Source organism: Erinaceus europaeus, chromosome 2 (genome assembly GCF_950295315.1).
Source record: "Erinaceus europaeus chromosome 2, mEriEur2.1, whole genome shotgun sequence".
NCBI lineage: Eukaryota > Metazoa > Chordata > Mammalia > Eulipotyphla > Erinaceidae > Erinaceus > Erinaceus europaeus.
In genome coordinates this window covers 54,512,579-54,530,763 of record NC_080163.1, presented here as the reverse complement: position 1 = coordinate 54,530,763, position 18,185 = coordinate 54,512,579, and the positions used below count along the sequence as shown (strand labels likewise).

Below are 18,185 nucleotides of genomic sequence, written 5' to 3'. Positions count from 1 at the left end.
ATACCCAGGAGAGGAATTACTGGGTCATATGGAATGTTCATGTCTAGCCTTGTGAGAGTTTTCCAGACTGCTCTCCAAAGAGGCTGGACCAATCTACATTCCCACCAGCAGTGCAGAAGGGTTCCTCTGTCCCCACAGACTCTCCAACATTTGTTGTTGTTGTCCTTTTTGATGTATGCCATTCTCACAGGACTGAGGTGGTATCTCAATGTTGTTTTTATTTGCATTTCTATGACAATCAGCGACCTGGAGCAGTTTTTCATGTGTTTGTTAGCCTTTTGGATCTCTTCTGTAGTGAATGTTTTGTTCATATCCTCTGCCCATTTTTGGATGGGGTCATTTGCTTTTTTGGTGCTAAGTTTGCTGAGCTCTTTGTATATTTTGGTGATTAGTCTCTTGTGTGATGTATGGCATGTGAAGATCTTCTCCCATTATGTGAGGGGTCTCTTTGTTTCTGTGATAGTTTCTTTGACTGTGTAGAAGCTTTTCAATTTGATGTAGTCCCATTGGTTTGTTTCTGCTTTAGTCTTCCTTGAAATTGGGTTTGTTTTCTCAAAGATGCACTTGAGGTTTAGGTAGGAAAGTGTTCCACCAATGTTTTCCTCTAAGTATTTGATAGTTTCCAGTCTAACATCCAGGTCCTTGATACATTTGGAATTGATTTTTGTTTCTGGTGAGATAAGGTGGTTCAATTTCATTCTTCTGCATGTTACAGCCCAGTTTTTCCAGCACCATTTATTGAAGAGAGCCTCATTCTTCCATTTAATCCTTTGGGCCCCCTTATCAAAGATTAGATGTACATAGGTGTGGGGGTTTAGTTATGGACTTTCAATTCTGTTCCACTGGTCTGTGTTCCTATTTTTGTTCCAGTATCAGGCTTTTTTGATGATGATAGCCCTATAATATATTTTGAGATCTGGGAGTGTGATGCCTCCATTTCTGTTTCTTTTCCTCAAGATTGTTCTGACAATTCTAGGTGTTTCCTGGTTCCAGATAAATGATTATAGTGTTCTATTCTCTTAAAGAAGCTTGGTGGAACTTTGATTGGTATTGCATTAAATTTGTATATGGTTCGGGGGAGAATATTCCTTTTGATGATATTAATTCTTCCAATCCATGAGCATGGGATGTCTTTCCATTTCTTGGTATCAGTTTCTATTTCCTTGAATAGTGACTCATAGTTTTCAGTATGCAAATATTTCACTTTTTTCAGCTTTATTCCTAGGTATTTTATTGATTTTGTTGCAACCATGAATGGGAGTGATTTCTGGATATCATCTTCAGATTTATTCTTTGCATAAAGAAATGCCACTGATTTTTGTACATTTATTTTGTAGCCTGACACCTTGCTATATTGCCTAAAAACTTCAGTAGTTTTCTGCTGGATTCTTTAGTTTTTTTCTATGTATACTATCATATCTTCTGCAAATAGTGAGAGATTGGCTTACTCCCTTCTAATCTATATTCCTTTGATTTCTTTCTCTTGCCTGATTGCTATGGCAAGAACTTCCAATACTATGTTGAAGATTAATGGTGATAGTGGACATCCCTGTCTAGTCCCCGATATGAGAGGGAATGCTTTCAGCTTCTGTCCATTGAGTATGATGTTGGCTGTAGGTTTACTATATATAGACTCCACTATCTTGAGGAATTTTCCATCTATTCCCATTTTTTGGAGTGTTTTGAGCATGAATGTGTGTTGGATTTTGTCAAAGGCTTTCTCTGCATCTATTGAGATAATCATGTGGTTTTTGGTTTTACTTTTATTGATGTGGTGAATGACATTGATTGACTTATGTATGTTGAACCAGCCTTCCATTCTTGGGATAAATTCTACGTGGTTGTGATGAATGATTTTTTTGATATACTTCTGTATTCCATTGACCAGGATCTTGTTTAATATTTTGGCATCTATGTTCATCAGAGATATTGGTCTGTAGTTTTCCTTTTTTGTTGTGTCCCTGTCTGCATTTGGTATCAGGGTGATGTTGCTTCATAGAAGGTGGAAGGGAATGTTCCTGTGTCTTTGATCTTGTGGAATAGCTTTAGACGTATAGGTACTGTTTCCTGAGAGTTTTGTAGAATTAGTTTGTGAAGCCATCTGGTCCAGGCCTTTTGTTGTTGGGAAGACTCTTAATAACTATTTATATTTCTTTGTCTATGATGGTGCAATTAGGTTTTGTAGTTCTTCTTGGTTAAGTTTTGGAAGGGTATTTGTTTCCAGGAATTTTTCCATTTCTTTCAGATTCTCTAGCTCGGCAGTGTATAGTTCTTTGTAGAAGTCTCATATAACGTTCTGGATTTCTGTGGTGTCAGTTTTGATATCTCCTCTATCATTTAGAATTCTATTTATTTGCATCTTCTCCCTTTTTTTCAGTGAGTCTGGCTAGGGCGTTGTCAATCTTGTTTCATTTTTCAAAGAGTCAACATTTGGCTTCATTGATCTTTTGTGTGGTTCTCTTATTTTTGATGTTGTTTATTTCTGCTGTAATTTTAGTGATTTCTGTTTGCTTTAGGCTCCCTTCGTTCCTTTTCCTCTAAATACTTAAGGCATGCAGTAATGTAGTTTATTTGAGCTTTTTCTTTTTCTCTAGTGTGTGCTTGTATGGCTATGAGTTTCCTTCTCAATACTGCTTTAGCTGTATCCAAAATATTTTGATAACTTGTGTCTTCATTTTCACTTGTTTCCAGTAACATTTGAATTTCTTGCTTGAGTATTTCTCTGACCCAGCAGTTCTTAAGCAGTTGTTGTTGAATTTCCAAATTCTGTGACTTTTAGTAATTTTCTATTTGTTGTTGAATGTTAGTTTTACTCCACTGTGGTCTGAGAAGATACTTGGGATGATTTCAATGCTCTTGAATTTTTTGATACTCTCTTTGTGGCCTAACATGTGGTCTATCATTGAGGATGTGTTGTGTGGATTTGAAAAGAATGTGTATTCCAGTTTTTTTGGGTGAAGAACTCTGAAAATATCCAGGAGGTATAGTCGGTCCATCTTTTCATTTAATTCTATTGTTTCTTTGTTGATTCTCTGCTTCATTGATCTGTCTAAGTGTGAGAGTGGGGTGCTGAATTCTCCCACTCTTATTGTATTAATATTGATGTATTTTTGTAGTTCTTTCAATAGGTGTTTGATGTTTTTAGATGATTCCTCATGGTGCATATATATTAATAATTGTTAAATCTTCTTGGTTGATTGATGCTCTAGTCATTATGTAATGGCCTTGCCTATCTTTTATTACTTTATTTAATTTAAAGTCTATTGTGTCAGAGATAAGAATGGCTTTTCCTGCCATTTTTGTGGTCCACTAGCCTGTATGATAGTTTTCCATCCTTTCACTTTAAGACTGTGTTTGTCTTGTTGGGTCAGGTGGGATTCTTGCAAGCAGATATGGTTGGGTTGTGTTATGATCCGTCCTCCCACTCTGTGCCTTTTAGTGGGTGAGTTTAAGCCATTGACATTTATTGATATTATGGACTGAATGTATTGTAGTGCCATTATTCAACAATTATTTATTTCCTCTGATATAAGTCAACTATTATAGTGATGTTCTTGATTATAAGGGGTCTTTTAGTACCTCTTTCAGGGCAGGTTTGGTGATGGTTACCTCCTTCAACTGTTGTCTGTCTGAGAAGGTTTTGATCCCTCCATCTAGTTTGTGTGGGACTATGTGTAAGCTTGATAGAGCTTAGGGAAAACTGCCTCCATCCTTGTATGGAGGTCTGGGAAAGACACCCCCTTGTTAGCCTCTCTCATCAAGATGAGCAAAGGGGAAAAACAGTCTCTCAGACTCAGTTTTCCCTTTTCAGACTCTCAAGCCCACAGAGATCTCATTGCCTCTCCCCACTGACTGCAGGCCACATGGCTGCCTGCCTTAAGGTTCATTCAAAGTTCACATAGTCACCCAGATTTCACACAATCACCTCACTTTTGATCACTAGAGAAAGCATACTCCATCAAACACCTCCCTGACATCATTCAGTGAAACTCCAAACTTTATTTCCTTATAGCTTTGATAACTATCATGCTCTGTTTGTCTTCTCTCTATCTCACCCTGCTGGTTTAACCCCTATGTTTCTCTCAAATACCTTTGGATAATTAAGTTGCTTGCATCATGGAGAATAATTGTCTTGACCTTTATGTATTTCATCAATTCCTGTCATACCAGCCCACTACAATAGGGGCAAGCTGGCAAGCTGACCTTTAAGAAACCTGTAATTTCTGACATGTTTGAAAAATGTTCTTTGTTTGGTTCTCTATTTAAACCAATGTCCCTCTGCAAATAAACGAGAGTGTCCCAATTCTCCCCAGTGTCTCTTACTATATCATGTCATCTCTTGAACGAGCAAGGGAGAACCGGTCATTTACCTTCCTGACTGAGAGCTAACCCACGTGAGCTCCAGCAAGTTTGAATGAAAGTTTAGCAGGATATATTATCCTTGGTTGAAACTCTTTTTCATTCAGGGCTTGATAGATATCTTGCCATTCTCTTCTGGCTTTTAGAGTTTGAGTGAAGTCTGATGACAGTTTTATGGGTTTTCCTCTGTATGTGACTTTTTGTTTTTCTCTTATAGCCTTTAGTCTTCTTTCTTTATCCTTACTTCTTTTTATTGTAAGTATGATGTGTCTTGGTGTCTTCAGGTCTGGTTTGGTTCTATTTGGGACTCTCTGAGACTCTTAAATCTTAATGTCCTTCCTGTTGTTTAGGTCTGGAAAGTTTTATTCCATTATTTCCTCTAGAATATTTTGTTCCCCTTCCTCTCTTTCTTCCTCTGGCAGCTCAATTATATGAATGCTACTTCTTTTGAGATCATGCCATATGTCTCTGTTGTTGTTTTCAGTGTCTCTGAACCTCTTTTTGAGCTCTTTTACCTCTTTCTTTGTTTTCTGTAGCTCATCCCCTGTCTGGCCAATTCTGTTTTCTGCTTCTGTTAATCTTCTTTCCCTTCCTTCAGCTTCTTTCTTCAGTTCAGTTATAGTATTAGCTTCTTCTGCTAGTTGGCCTTTTAGCTCAGCTATTTCAGGTTTCATTTCTCTAATTACCTCAAGGTAGCTTTTTTTTTTTTTTTTTTTGAGGATCTTATATGTTGTTTCTGTAATTCTGATAGCCCTTTCCTCCATAGTTGTCTTCATATCTGTGATTATTAGGTTAATTATTGCTTTTATTCTTTTCTTATCTATGGTTACTTCTGACTGATTTTTAGTTTCTTCTGGGATTCTGTCCTAATTCATTGTGGTGGCAGTTTTATTTGCTCTTGATTTAACAATTTTTTCATTGATGTGTTTTTTATTTTTTTGTTCTGTCATTTTTCAGTTGTGTTCTGAGTATAAGCCACACTATACTAAAGACCTTTATGACAAGTGCAGTCACCAACCTCAGGAATTACAATAGTAACTGAAGAAAGGATTGATGCAGTTCAACCAACACCAGTTAGCCAAACAACACCTCCAGTCCAAGAAAAAATAGCAACTGACATAAAAAGAAAGAGACCGGAAAAAAGGGAATTCAAGAATAGACAATTATGCAACTCTACTGTCTACTATAAATTCAACTGTGGCTCCAAAGTCACCATCTTGGCTCTGCCCCCCCCCCCCCATCTTTATCTTTGATAGCTACTCTAAATTTTCCTTCTGTTTTTTTTGGTGACATTTAATTCTTCATTACATTTTAATTACTTCCCTTAAGTGACCAGGAGGTGCAAGAGTGAATAGAGTGTAGGGATGCAAGTCTGAAGTCCCGAGTTTGTTCCCTGCTAATATATATATAACCTAGTCCTTTGAAATTGATTTATAATATTAAAGAATCTTACTCCAATGTTGCTGAAATATGCATTTCCACTTTTCATTAGTGTTTTTAGATAAATGTAAAACTAGTGATCAGGCACACATCTTTGATTCATAATAATTTGTTTTAATTCCCACGAGGCTTATCACGGTGGCTTGGTGACACCATTGCTCCTACTGGCCTTTTAATCCTTTCTTCTTTATATTTTATTTGACAGGACAAAATGAAATTGAGAGGGGAGTGTTAGTCAGAGAATGAGAAACATAGAGAGACACATGCAGACCTACTTAACCACTCATGAAGGTTTTCCCTTCTAGGTGAGAAGTGGGGATTTGAACCAAACTGTGTTCACAGTAATGTGTGCTTCACTAAATGTGCCACTGCATGTCCCCAAATCTTTTTCTTGCTCTCTTTTTTTTTTTTTAAGGCTGTCGATTTTTATTTCACCAGTGTGTTTATCACTCTCCACCTGGGGGTGGAAATATAGGAAATATTTCTTCATGACTAAGTATTGAAGGAAATGATAACGATCTTCTGTTTAAGAGTGATATTCACAGAGACAAGCTTAACAGTATTCTGCTGGGAATCTTTTATTAAGGAATCATATCCATAGGTTTATCACCAAATAGTCATCCTGGAGAAACTCTCTATGTAGAAACCATAAGAGGGAACTTCATGTCTTAGAGCATCAGGAATACTCAGCATTCTCCATATTTCATTATATGAAGTCCATTTTTACTTCTCCTACAAAAGAAATATTCTTTTAAAGTGGTGACCAAATTATCTCTTCAACTTTGTGAGAACTGTGATATTTGGGGCAAGAGGAGGGCAGAGAACTTTGCTGGGGTTAGTATGATGATTTAAATGCACTATTTGTCTGCATAGGGTTATAGCTCTGAAATCCTATAATTTTGTAAAAGCACTCCAAGTTGCTAATAAAAGTTGTGGAAAACCATATATATGCTTTTAAGAAAGTGTTTGGAGACCTTACATTTAGAGTAATCTATTCTTGAACCTGGAAGTTGGCTCACATACCTTCCATCGGGAAAGTGTTGGATTTGATCCCAGGTACTACAAGGAAGCTCTATGTATAGTGAGGTGGTATTTGGGTGTCTCTTTCAAAACATTGAATAAATGTTGGGTTGGGGAGGCAGTGCAATGGTACTGGGAATGTGTGAAGCCTTGGGTTTACTACCCAGGGTTGCATAAAAACAATGTTGTCTATTCTTATATCAAGTCAATCAAATGAGCACATAATATTTAAAATGAGCAATAAGGAGGCCAGAGAGACAGTTTACTGGGTAGAACATACTCCTGGCCCAAATTCTGTATATGCACTAGGACCTGTAGATGTCTCTTTCTCTCTCTCTCCCTCTGCCTTTCGATGTGAATAAAAAAAAGTCAGGCTGGGAGAGGTAAAACTGCCTATTCAATAGACCCAAGTTTCTTAAAACAGAAGGGGAAAAAGCAACTAAAGAATGAGCTTCAGCATGTTAGTAAAAGGAATTCAGTGTTCCAGTACAAATCAGTATCAGGAACGAAAAAAAAAGAATCTGTAAATTCCTTGTTTTATGCCACTTTATAATGTTATGATTTTAACAAATTTCCCATTTTTTCTACCCCAGTCTTCATTTTTTCCTTTTGATGTGTCTCTCTCTTCATATCTCTCTCTCTCTCTCTCTCTCTCTCTGTCAGAAACCATGAGTATCAGTGAATCATCTGTCTCTGAGATTCATAGAAAAACTAATTTATTTGATAACTATTTGATCATTGTCTCTATGGGAGAGGTTACTTCTACATTAAAAATATGTTGAATTCGGTACTTACAATGCAGCATTGCAAAAGAGGCACTCATTGGCATAATTACGTCCATCAGATCCACAAAGAGGTGCATAATTCAGGGTACATATGTTAGACACCTGTGTGCATTCAATCCTTCCCTGTCCCAATGAATAAAGATCAGAATAAAATAATTTCACATTTCAAAATATTAAGCCTTATAAATTAACTTTTTAAAGGTCTTGAGAGGCCAAGTGATGGCATAGCCGGTCGAGCACACATTATGATGCACGATGACATATATTCAAGCTCCTTGTCCCCATTTGTGGTCACGAGGTTTTGCTAGCTGTGAGACATTTCTACAGGTGTCTATGTGTATGTGTGTGTGTGTGTCTGTCATTCTATATCTCAGCTACCCTCTTGATTTCTGTGTAGAAAGGAACAAGCTTTACTACTTGTTACTTGTACCAGCAATGTTGGATCTTATAGGAAGGGGAAGCTGAATTTTGTCTAAGCCTTCCTGTCACTCATTTTTTACCCCCAAATTGACAACTATATCCAGTGATAATATATTGGACTTGATTTGCCATTTGTCATCTATCAAACTGAATTCAGTATCACTTCTTAAAATGAGTTGTGGGGCCAGCCAGCTCAGCACACACAGCTGAGTGTGCATGTTATAGTTCTCTGGATGGCAGTTCAAGTCTCTCCTCCTATGTGCAGGGGTGAAGCTTTATAAGTGGACATATACGTGTCTTTCTTTTTCTCTCCCTTTTCATATCCCATCCTCTACTTCTCTCTGTCTCTACCATAACTTTTAAAATGGGGAAACAGAGAAAACGATCACCTGTAAACCAATGTCTTATTTATGAGCTATGAGTGAAGTTCTTAGAGTCGCTGGATTACTCCATTAACTATATTATCTCATTAACTATATATATATATATATATATATATAATATGTAACCATATTATATCATTAACTATATTATCTTTTATTATTATCTGAAATGAGTGTAGCCTAGAATGTTCCTGGCTGAGACCATGGAATGCGAGCTCAGACCAACAGGTATGCAAAGGTTACAAAGGCTCCTACGCTAAATATGAGTATACATGGGCCCTAGGTCAGACTGATGGGGTTTACAGTTAAGGGCATTTATAAATTCTTCCCATATTTGGGAGCTAGTCTCTTTTTAAAAAGTTAGCCAGATGTCTGGCCTGACTATAGATAATTTATAGCATACCTGTTTCAAAATGAGTTTTCTCTATGAAAGTGAGAAATAGTGCTGAAATTTTATATTAATACTAAACAATAGTGCATATGTTACCATACACAAAGACCTAGGTTTGAGCCATCAATCCCCACCTACAGTGTGTGTGTGGGGGCTTCACATGTGATGAAGCGGATCTTCAAGTGTTTTTCTTTCTCTCTCCCTCTCTATCTCCCCTTATTTTCTTAATTTCTCTCTGCCCTACCACTAAGAAAGGGGGCAGGGGAGCAACAATGGTAGAACAACAATGTTAAAAACTGCCCCGCTCTCCGAAGGGAGGCTGAGTCAACATAATCTGCTATTCTAGGAAGACTGGTCCTGAAATGAGTGTAGCCTAGAATGTTCCTAGCTGTGACCATGGAATGCAAGCTCAGACCAATAGGTATGCAAAGGTTAAACAGGATCCTACGATAAATATGAATAGACATGGGCCCTAGGTCAGACTGATGGGGTTTACAGTTAACGGTATACTCTCTGCCTGGATGCAGCTTTCTAGTCCTATTCCTAACTCTGACACTTTCTTCCCAAACAATACTTTTAGCTCATCTGTGTGTTAGCTGTTAGTCTCAGGCAAAAATTAGTAAAGTCATGGGCCCCTTAGAATATATCTAAAATTGACTTGCTAGCCTCTTCTAACATGAAGACCTCAAATTTCATCTGTTATATTCTTATCTTTAGGTTCCAGATTATTAAACAAATTGTTCTGCTATATACCCTATTGTTTTTCAGCCACCAAGTTGCAGATGCTATCATGATGCAATTTGATGTCCCTGGGTAGATGACCTCACCAGTGTGTCCTAGAATCCCACCTCTCCAGAGCCCTGCCCCACTAGAAAAAGATAGAAACAGGCTGAGGGTTTGGATCAACATGCTAATGCCCATGTCCAGTGGAGAAGCAATTATAGAAACCAGACCTCCCACCTTCTGCACCCCATAAAAATCTTTGATCCATACTCCCAGGGGGATAAAGGATAGGGAAACTTCCAGTGGAGGGGAGGGGATATGAAACTCTATTGGTGGGAATTGTACCCCTCTTAGCTTACAATTTTGTTGAGCATTATTAAATCACTAATTTAAAAGGGGGGTCAATGGCCTTCAGAAGTGGTAGATTTCTCATGTAGGCATGGATACCCAGTGGTAACCTTGGTGGCAATAAAAACAGAAATCGCTTGCCAATTAAGATGTCTGCCTTGTGAAATCTAGTTTCAAACTCCAATAACACATAGGATGTTTTTATCTCACTGTAGGAAGCTCCAGTTCTGTGGTGTCTTACCTTCTGTCTTCTCTCTCTCTCATTATTTCTTTCCATCTAAATGTAAAAGTGACTTTGAGCTGTGAAATTGTGTATGTGTGTGACCCCAGTTCTGCAAAACAGAAAAACTGTATACTTACACAGGCATTGTCATGAAGTTTTCTGACATCATATCCTCTTTGTCTGGAAGAGAATATTTTGTTAAATAGACAATGCAATTACTTGTTATTTCATATTATACAAAGTGAAAATACTTATATGTCATTCTGTGTAGTATGATCTTGACTGAAAATGAAGAGATCTGCTTGCTAACCTATTCTAGTTAGCTAAAAGTAACCATTAAAACCTTTGATTGATTTCATAAACAAGTAAAATGTAAGGAAATATGGCAATACTAAAAGGAAATAGGGCATTTTAAAATATAATATAAAGATTATAATTACAAAAAAATAAAACATGTCAAAATCTACTTCTGACCTTTATAGGCAACAAAGTCATCATTATTTTCCTGAATACTAATTTCCTGTCTTCTGAGGAGGGACATAATTTAATAAATCAATAACATCTTCAGTATCTTATGGTTTTATTAGTGCATGGATAGTACTTAGGGGCTAGGTAGTGGCACACCCAGTTAAGTGCACATCTTACCATGCACAAGGACCAGGGTTCGAACCTCTGCTCCCCACCTACAGGGGAGATATTTCACAAAGCTGTGAAGCAGGTTTGCAAGTGTCTTTCTTCCTTCCTCTGTATTTAATCTATCAATTTCTCTCTGTCCTATCAAATATAATAGAAAGAGAGAAGAAGGAGAAGAAGAAGAAGAAGAAGAAGAAGAAGAAGAAGAAGAAGAAGAAGAAGAAGAAGAAGAAGAAGAAGAAGAAGAAGAAGAAGAAGTAGAAGAAGAAGAAGAAAGGAAAAATAGCTTCCAGAAAGATTGGGCTGGCACTGAGCTCCAGCAATAACCATGGTAGCAATTTAAAAAAAAAAGTAGTATTTGTCAAACCAAGGGTTTTTTTTTGTTTTGTTTTGTTTTGTTTTGCTTTTTCCAAAGCATACTTAGGCAGTCTAGACTTAATTATCCTTAGAAAGGGGAAGGAGGCTCCAAACTGAGTGCTAAACTTACAGGTTATTGAAGCACAGCATGCATTCATTAGAATAAGTTTTCAGGTCTGAACCACATACTGGTTTGTATATCCTTTGGCATGCAATTGTTCCACCTTTACCACTATATGAGGCGCAATCCACCTGTAATTGGAACAAGTATCAATATTCTATAGTGTCTTGAAATCTGCAATCACTCTCATATCAAGGTGGAAAGAGAAAGAAGAGAGTGCGGACCTTTCCAACTTTTCAGCAGCCAAATCTAAAAGATAACATTTGGACCAGGTGCTGTGTGTGTACCACACACACATCAGACCTAGAACATTCCCTAAAAATTTGATGAAAATTAGTTGTTTCAGGAGGAAATACGAATTCTCCTTCCTAGGGCCAGAAGGAGTGTCAGATTGAATGATAAATGTGGAAAATAAACATAAATACTTAAAATGCTACCCAATAGAAAGGATTACTCTATTTGCTCTTCTCATTTTATAAGGAGGTTCTTTATTCTGCAACCTTTGAAAGAAGAAGCAGCACTACAAGAAGAGGTAGAATAGGAGCAGCGTTACCTCCTGCATAATTTCCATTTTCTTTGAATTAGACTAGCTACTTATAAAGCTCAATTCACCCACTAGTTCTAATTTCATTTTTATAAAAAGTACACATAGAGAACTGTACTCACTTGTGTTCCCAGTGCTGATCACCAGAGGCGAGCAAATGCAAGACATATTTGTAGAGAAAGAATGGAGATAAAACAAATTCTAGTTAGTGCAAAGCTGAATTCATTGTTTATAGCAGCAAGAACACATTTCCCAACATCCTTGGATCAGGCCAAACCTTAGAGAAATAACTTCTTTACTCGTCTATCTCAGAATGAAGATAGATGTAGATGTAGGTGATTCTGATGAAAAATAAATACACACACACACAAGGGTGGTGGTGGTTAAGGAAACTGGTGGATGGAGAAAGGGTTTGCACAGATATTTAGATGTTCCTGTGGTTATGCCCAAGTGAGGTTGGGTTATGCTCACAAAGTCAAGTGTTGTTTCTGAAAAAACAAGTCATATGGTAGAGAAAATATTTCAACATTCACAGGATTTTTAAGCCTGATACTCCAGAACTCCTTGCTACCAGCTTAAGCCAGAGCTAAGTAATGCTTTGAATCACCCAGTCTCTCTTATTTTCTCTCCTCTCATAAAAATAAATTATTGAATCTTTAAGAAACCAGTAAAATAGAGAGTCAGCAGCCTGAAAGATCCTTATCTGAAGTTGAACAGAGAGCTCACAACATTTTCATTCTTTTCAGTCTCACTTCCTTTTCCCAAAGAGCTCACTCATCCCTATTTTGTTAATCAGGTCAGTTCAAACACACACCTTCTTCCCACTGTAACAGTCTCTAACTAGCAAAGGCTGTATAGATTGTGGTGCATATGGGTAGGGGTATTTGAAGGGTATCCTAACTCACCAGGTGGAGAGACGGCCCACGCAGAGGTAGCCAGAGCAAGGATGGCACAAATAGTGATGACATTCATGATGATGAATCGGAGTGAGCTGCTCTAAGGCAAGACCAGCAATAGAAGGTAACTTGCCAACTGCACAAGGATGTGTATATATACCACACACTCAAGCGAGTGCTCCACCCTCATTAGATACTGACACTTTCAGTGATGATGATTTGCTAGCCCAAGATTGGTTGTTTATTTCACTTGTCAAGGAAAACTTCCTTATTATCTTAGTTTAAAGATATTTGGAACAGTTAGCCCAAAATTCATGTACTAAAAGATCCTTTTTTGTATCATGATCTCCTAGCAAATACAACACTGTGGCTGTATTTCAGAACAAATAAAATCATAGGTGCAGTGAATTAAAAACAGAAGGCTGGCAAGATAGCTTCCTTGAGAGAATGCCTGTTTTGCCATACACACAATCCAGATTCAAATCTGGCCTCCTCTGCCCTGGAGGGAGTTTCTGTACTGTGACATCTTTCCCTGGTAAGTCAATGATGGGTAGAAGGATAGGCTAGCAGGCTGTGCAGTAAACGAAGTGCTTGTCCTGGCTACACTCCAAGTCCATTGCTCTGGAAAGTAGATTCTAATATGACTACTGTCAGACTGAGGCAATGCTTGAAAAGGCAGCTGCCTTTCTTCCATGGTAGTTCCCAGTTTCTCTCTGTCTCTCTCTCTTTTTAATGTTTTTATTAGCGATGCAGTATTCATTTACAAAATTACATGTCAACAGGGGAATAATTCCACTCCATTCCCACCACCAGAGTTCTGAATCCCAAGTCCCTTCATTGCAAACCACCACAGTTCTCCCACGGTTGCAGACATGGGTTAACTGCCGTCTCTACAGCTCTCTGTTTACATTTATACATAACCTCCTCCTTTTCCTTCCAGGCCCAATCCTCTCTTCCCCTCCAAACCACTCATAACTCTATTAATACATCCAAATATCTCTCTCCTTTTTGTCCTCTCTCTCTGGGACCTGATGGAGCTAGAGTTCAGAGCCTTCTTTTCTCTTCCTCCTTATCACTTCTCCCCCACTAGGAGTATGGATCAAGATTGTTTTTGGGGTGTAGAAACTAGGAGTTCTGACTTCTGTAATTGCTTCTCCACTGTATTTGGGTATTAGCAGGTGGATCCATACACCCAACCTGTTTCTATTTTTCCCTAGTGGGATAGGGCTCTAAGAGGTGAGGTTCCAAGACATATTGGTAAGGTAGTCTGCCAAGAGAAGTCAGAATGGAATCATGGTAGTGCCTGCACCTTGGTGCCCTGAAGGTGGCAGGTGCCCAGAAGGTGAGACAAAACGGTTAATGAACAGGAACCCAAAAGTGGGGTAATTCCCAGTCTCTATTTCTTCTTTCTCACTGCTATAAAGTTGTGGGTAGAACGTTGTAATAGTATTGGGATGACTGGCATGACACTGAGCCATTGGGTAGCAGCTGAGGAATCCATGGTAGATAGGGGATGATGAAATAATGGTGGGTGAGATGCAAGTAATCAGGGTGCAGTGAGTCATGGGTGGGCTAGAGGAGGAATTGGACACCATGATGAAGATCTGGGAAATGGCTTTTTTACTTCTCAGATCCTTGTGTCCCTCTGAACATTCATCCTCCATTGTGATAGCTTGCAAATTGCAAGATTTTTTTTTTTTAATGCAGGGTTTTCATGTTCCTTGTAGTTTCTGTTGTGAGACAGAAGGAAGGCAGAGGGAGTCGGGCTGTAGCACAGCGGGTTAAGTGCAGGTGGCGCAAAGCACAAGGACCAGCATAAGGATCCCGGTTCGAACCCCGGCTCCCCACCTGCAGGGGAGTCGCTTCACAGGCGGTGAAGCAGGTCTGCAGGTGTCTATCTTTCTCTCCCCCTCTCTGTCTTCCCCTCCTCTCTCCATTTCTCTCTGTCCTATCCAACAACGACGACAACAACAATAACTACAACAATAAAACAACAAGGGCAACAAAAGGGAATAAATAAATAAAATAAAAAATATTTTTTAAAAAATTTTAAAAAAAGAAAAAAAAAGAAGGAAGGCAGAAACTACTGGTCTACCATCTTGGCTTTGGCAGTACCATTTCATATAGTATTTCAATAACAAAATTTAGTATCTATAATTAAAATCCAAGTTTTAGAATTATTATATTCTAAATTTATTATATTATTATATAATTATATTCTTTAAATTTTAAACATGGTATTTTGTTTGACATATTTCCTTTTACACTTACGTATCTATCTCAAGCCACATAACCAATACTTGCATGTTACTTCAATATTTTTCAGTAATGCAAGCCAATTATTTCCAGTAACCTAGTATACCCACCCTATGACAGTATAAACATCACATCAGTTCTCTAGAAAACAATTAATCCTCTACAGAGTTAATATGTAATTAATTAAGAAAATGCATACTCAGCCTGGCAAGACAGCTCATTTGAACAGTGTGTCTGCTTTGTTCTGTATACAATCCAGTTTGAACATAGCCTCCATCCAGATGAGGCAAGCTTTGGCACAATAGTATTTTTCTCTCTATCCCTTTGTCTCTGTCCCTATTTTTTTTTCTGAAAAACTTGACCCGGGATAGTAAAGCCTGGTGACCACACAGTAAAATATATGGCATATTCATAGATAGTGGAGTTAAACAATATTTCCAGAGTTGATAGTTACTGAGTGATAAAACACTGACAGAAAACATATCTCCCAATTTCAGATCCTTTGATCTTGCAATTACTTCTTGCATTTCTTTCTAATTTCCATGCCCACCCATCATTGATACTTATTTTTCTAATACATAATCTTTCCTCAGATAGAGTTCTCCAACTTCATTCTATTCTATTTTGAAATGTAAATACTTACTCCTCACATATATATGCTCAACGTTTCATCAACATCTGAAATATATATAATTCTCTCCAGAATCGTTTCTGGACTCTCCCAAGTTATAGTGAAACATTTGACAAGACAGACCATGCTCCAAGTAGGTAACAGCAATGATAACAAAGTTTCATAAGATTTTTGAGGTAGCATGATCTTCAAGAATGACCTCACCAATTTGTCCTGGAACACTACTTCTCCAGAGCCCTGCCCCACTAGGGAAAGATAGAAACAGGCTGGGTGTATGGATCGACCTCTTACTGACCATGTCCAGTGGAGAAGCAGTTACAGAAGTCAAACCTTCCAATTTCTGCACCCCATCATGATCCTGGGCACACACTCCCAGAGGGATAAAAAATAGGAACACTTCCAGTGGAGGGGATGGAATGCAGAACTGTGGCAGTGGGAATTGTATAGCATTGCATCCCTCTTATCCAACGGACTTCTCATTAGTAATTAAATCAATAAAAAAGAAAAGAAATATCTGGATCTATGTTTTTCAGATGTTCTCTTATTTAAGAAATGGAATTTGGCATCAGACAGCATTGCAAAGGGTTAAGCACTTATAGTACTAAGTGCAAGGACCCCAGTTCCAACCCCAGGATCCCCACCTGCAGGGGCATCTCATCACAAGCAGTGAAGCAGTTCTGCAGGTGTCTTTCTATCCCCTCTTTTTCTTCCCTTCCTCTCTCAGTTTCTCCCTGTCCTATCCAATAAAAAGTGGAAAAAATGGCTGCCAGGAGCAGTGGATTTGTAGTGTCGGCACTTATCCATAGTGATAACTCTGGAGGCAAAGAGATAGATAGATTAAATAGATAGATACATACATAGATAGATAGATAGATAGATAGATAGATAGATAGATAGATAGGAGAGAGAGAGATTGAGAGAGAAATGGAATTTCACCTCTCAAATGTAATTTAATGAAAGGGGTAAATAGCTTTTTGCTAAGGTAAATTCAAAAAGTATCTATAGTTCCACCATACACAAACTTTTCATGGAAATCCCTTTGAAAACTTATTATCTAGACAAAAAGAAAAAAAGAAAATAGAGGAGTAGGATGAGGTACTAAATTTGGAGTAACTTGTCCAGTTTCACTGTATCAATCAGATTCCCTGATTTGATTCAGTACAAGATTTTTTTTTCCTGCCATGTCATTTCTTCTCATAACCATCTTATCATATGCCATGTGGAACTCCAGTTCTACTTTATTTACCCAATAAAATGACATGAGATCTATTCGTTAGATCATAAACTCAGTTTTCTATTGCTTATGGAATAGTATTTTCTGGGTATTTCATGCGATATCTTCAAGTCAACTTGTTTCCTAGACCCAAAACCTTGCTGCTATAATATCCCTTTTTATGTAGTTCTGAATAATGTACCCATGGACTGACCTACCACAAAACAGCTTTTTTTTTTTTTTTCCCCCTCCAGGGTTATTGCTGGGCTCGGTGCCTGCACCATGAATCCACGGCTCCTGGAGGCCATTTTTTTTTTTCCCCTTTTGTTGCCCTTGTTGTAGCTTCGTTGTGGTTATTATTATTGCCCTTGTTGACGCAATTCGTTGTTGGATAGGACAGAGAGAAATGGAGAGAGGAGGGGAAGACAGAGAAGGGGAGAAAGATAGACACCTGCAGACCTGCTTCACCGCCTGTGAAGCAACTCCCCTGCAGGTGGGGAGCCGGGGGCTCGAACCGGGATCCTTACGCCGGTCCCAGCGCTTTGCGCCACATGCGCTTAACCCACTTTTTTTTTAATATTTATTTTATTTATTTATTCCCTTTTGTTGCCCTTGTTGTTTTATTGTTGTAGTTATTATTGTTGTTGTCGTTGTTGGATAGGACAGAGAGAAATGGAGAGAGGAGGGGAAGACAGAGAAGGGAAGAAAGACACCTGCAGACCTGCTTGACCGCCTGTGAAGCGACTCCCCTGCAGGTAGGGAGCCGGGGTTCGAACCGGGATCCTTATACTGGTCCTTGTGCTTTGCACCACCTGCGCTTAACCCGCTGCGCTACAGCCCGACTCCCTTGAGCTTCTTTTTTTTTTTTTTTTTTTTTTTTTAAGAGCAAGAAAGAGAAGCAGACAGAGAGGAGTGGTGAAACACTACAACACTATTCCATCCAGGGTTTCAGCTCAGGTCTAATCTTCATGCATACATGATCTACTGGGTGAACTACCTTCAAGCCTTAACAAATTTCATTTCTACTGGTTTACTTGCAGTTGTATTCTATTGACATCTTTAAGTAGTAACTTAATAACAGTCATACTCAGACCTGCGAGGTGATATTTCACTGATGTTTTGGCTTACATTTCAATTTTTAACTGAGATTGAGTATCCATGTTTCTAAGATTTAATACTTTTTTATAGTCATGCAGTCATCATTCTTTTATTCTATAATTCTACCTAGTGAAAGTCATGGTTAGTCTTAAGTCTGCCCCTTGAATCGGTGGGGGAAGGTTGATAGCATAATGGCTGTAGAAAAACTTTTTCATACCTGAGACTCCAAGTATTAAGTCATACACCACCATCACCACCACTACCATAAACCAGAGCTGAGCTTTGCTCTTGAAGACAAAAGAAAGAAAAACAAACAACAAACTTCGGCCCCTTTATTTCTCTTC

General features: G+C 38.3%; 1 protein-coding gene across 1 annotated transcript; it reads right to left on the bottom strand.

Annotated features, from left to right (window-relative positions):
• Positions 1-6,238: 6,238 nt before the first annotated feature.
• LOC132536935 (double-headed protease inhibitor, submandibular gland-like) lies at positions 6,239-12,772 on the bottom strand. Its single transcript, XM_060186405.1, has 6 exons — positions 12,653-12,772; positions 11,870-11,883; positions 11,213-11,334; positions 10,230-10,272; positions 7,615-7,727; positions 6,239-6,531 (listed from the first exon to the last, which is right to left on the bottom strand). Exons 1-6 carry the CDS (start codon positions 12,717-12,719, stop codon positions 6,486-6,488), a joined length of 405 nt encoding a protein of 134 aa, XP_060042388.1. The 5' UTR covers positions 12,720-12,772; the 3' UTR covers positions 6,239-6,485.
• Between the last annotated feature and the right edge of the window lie 5,413 nt (positions 12,773-18,185).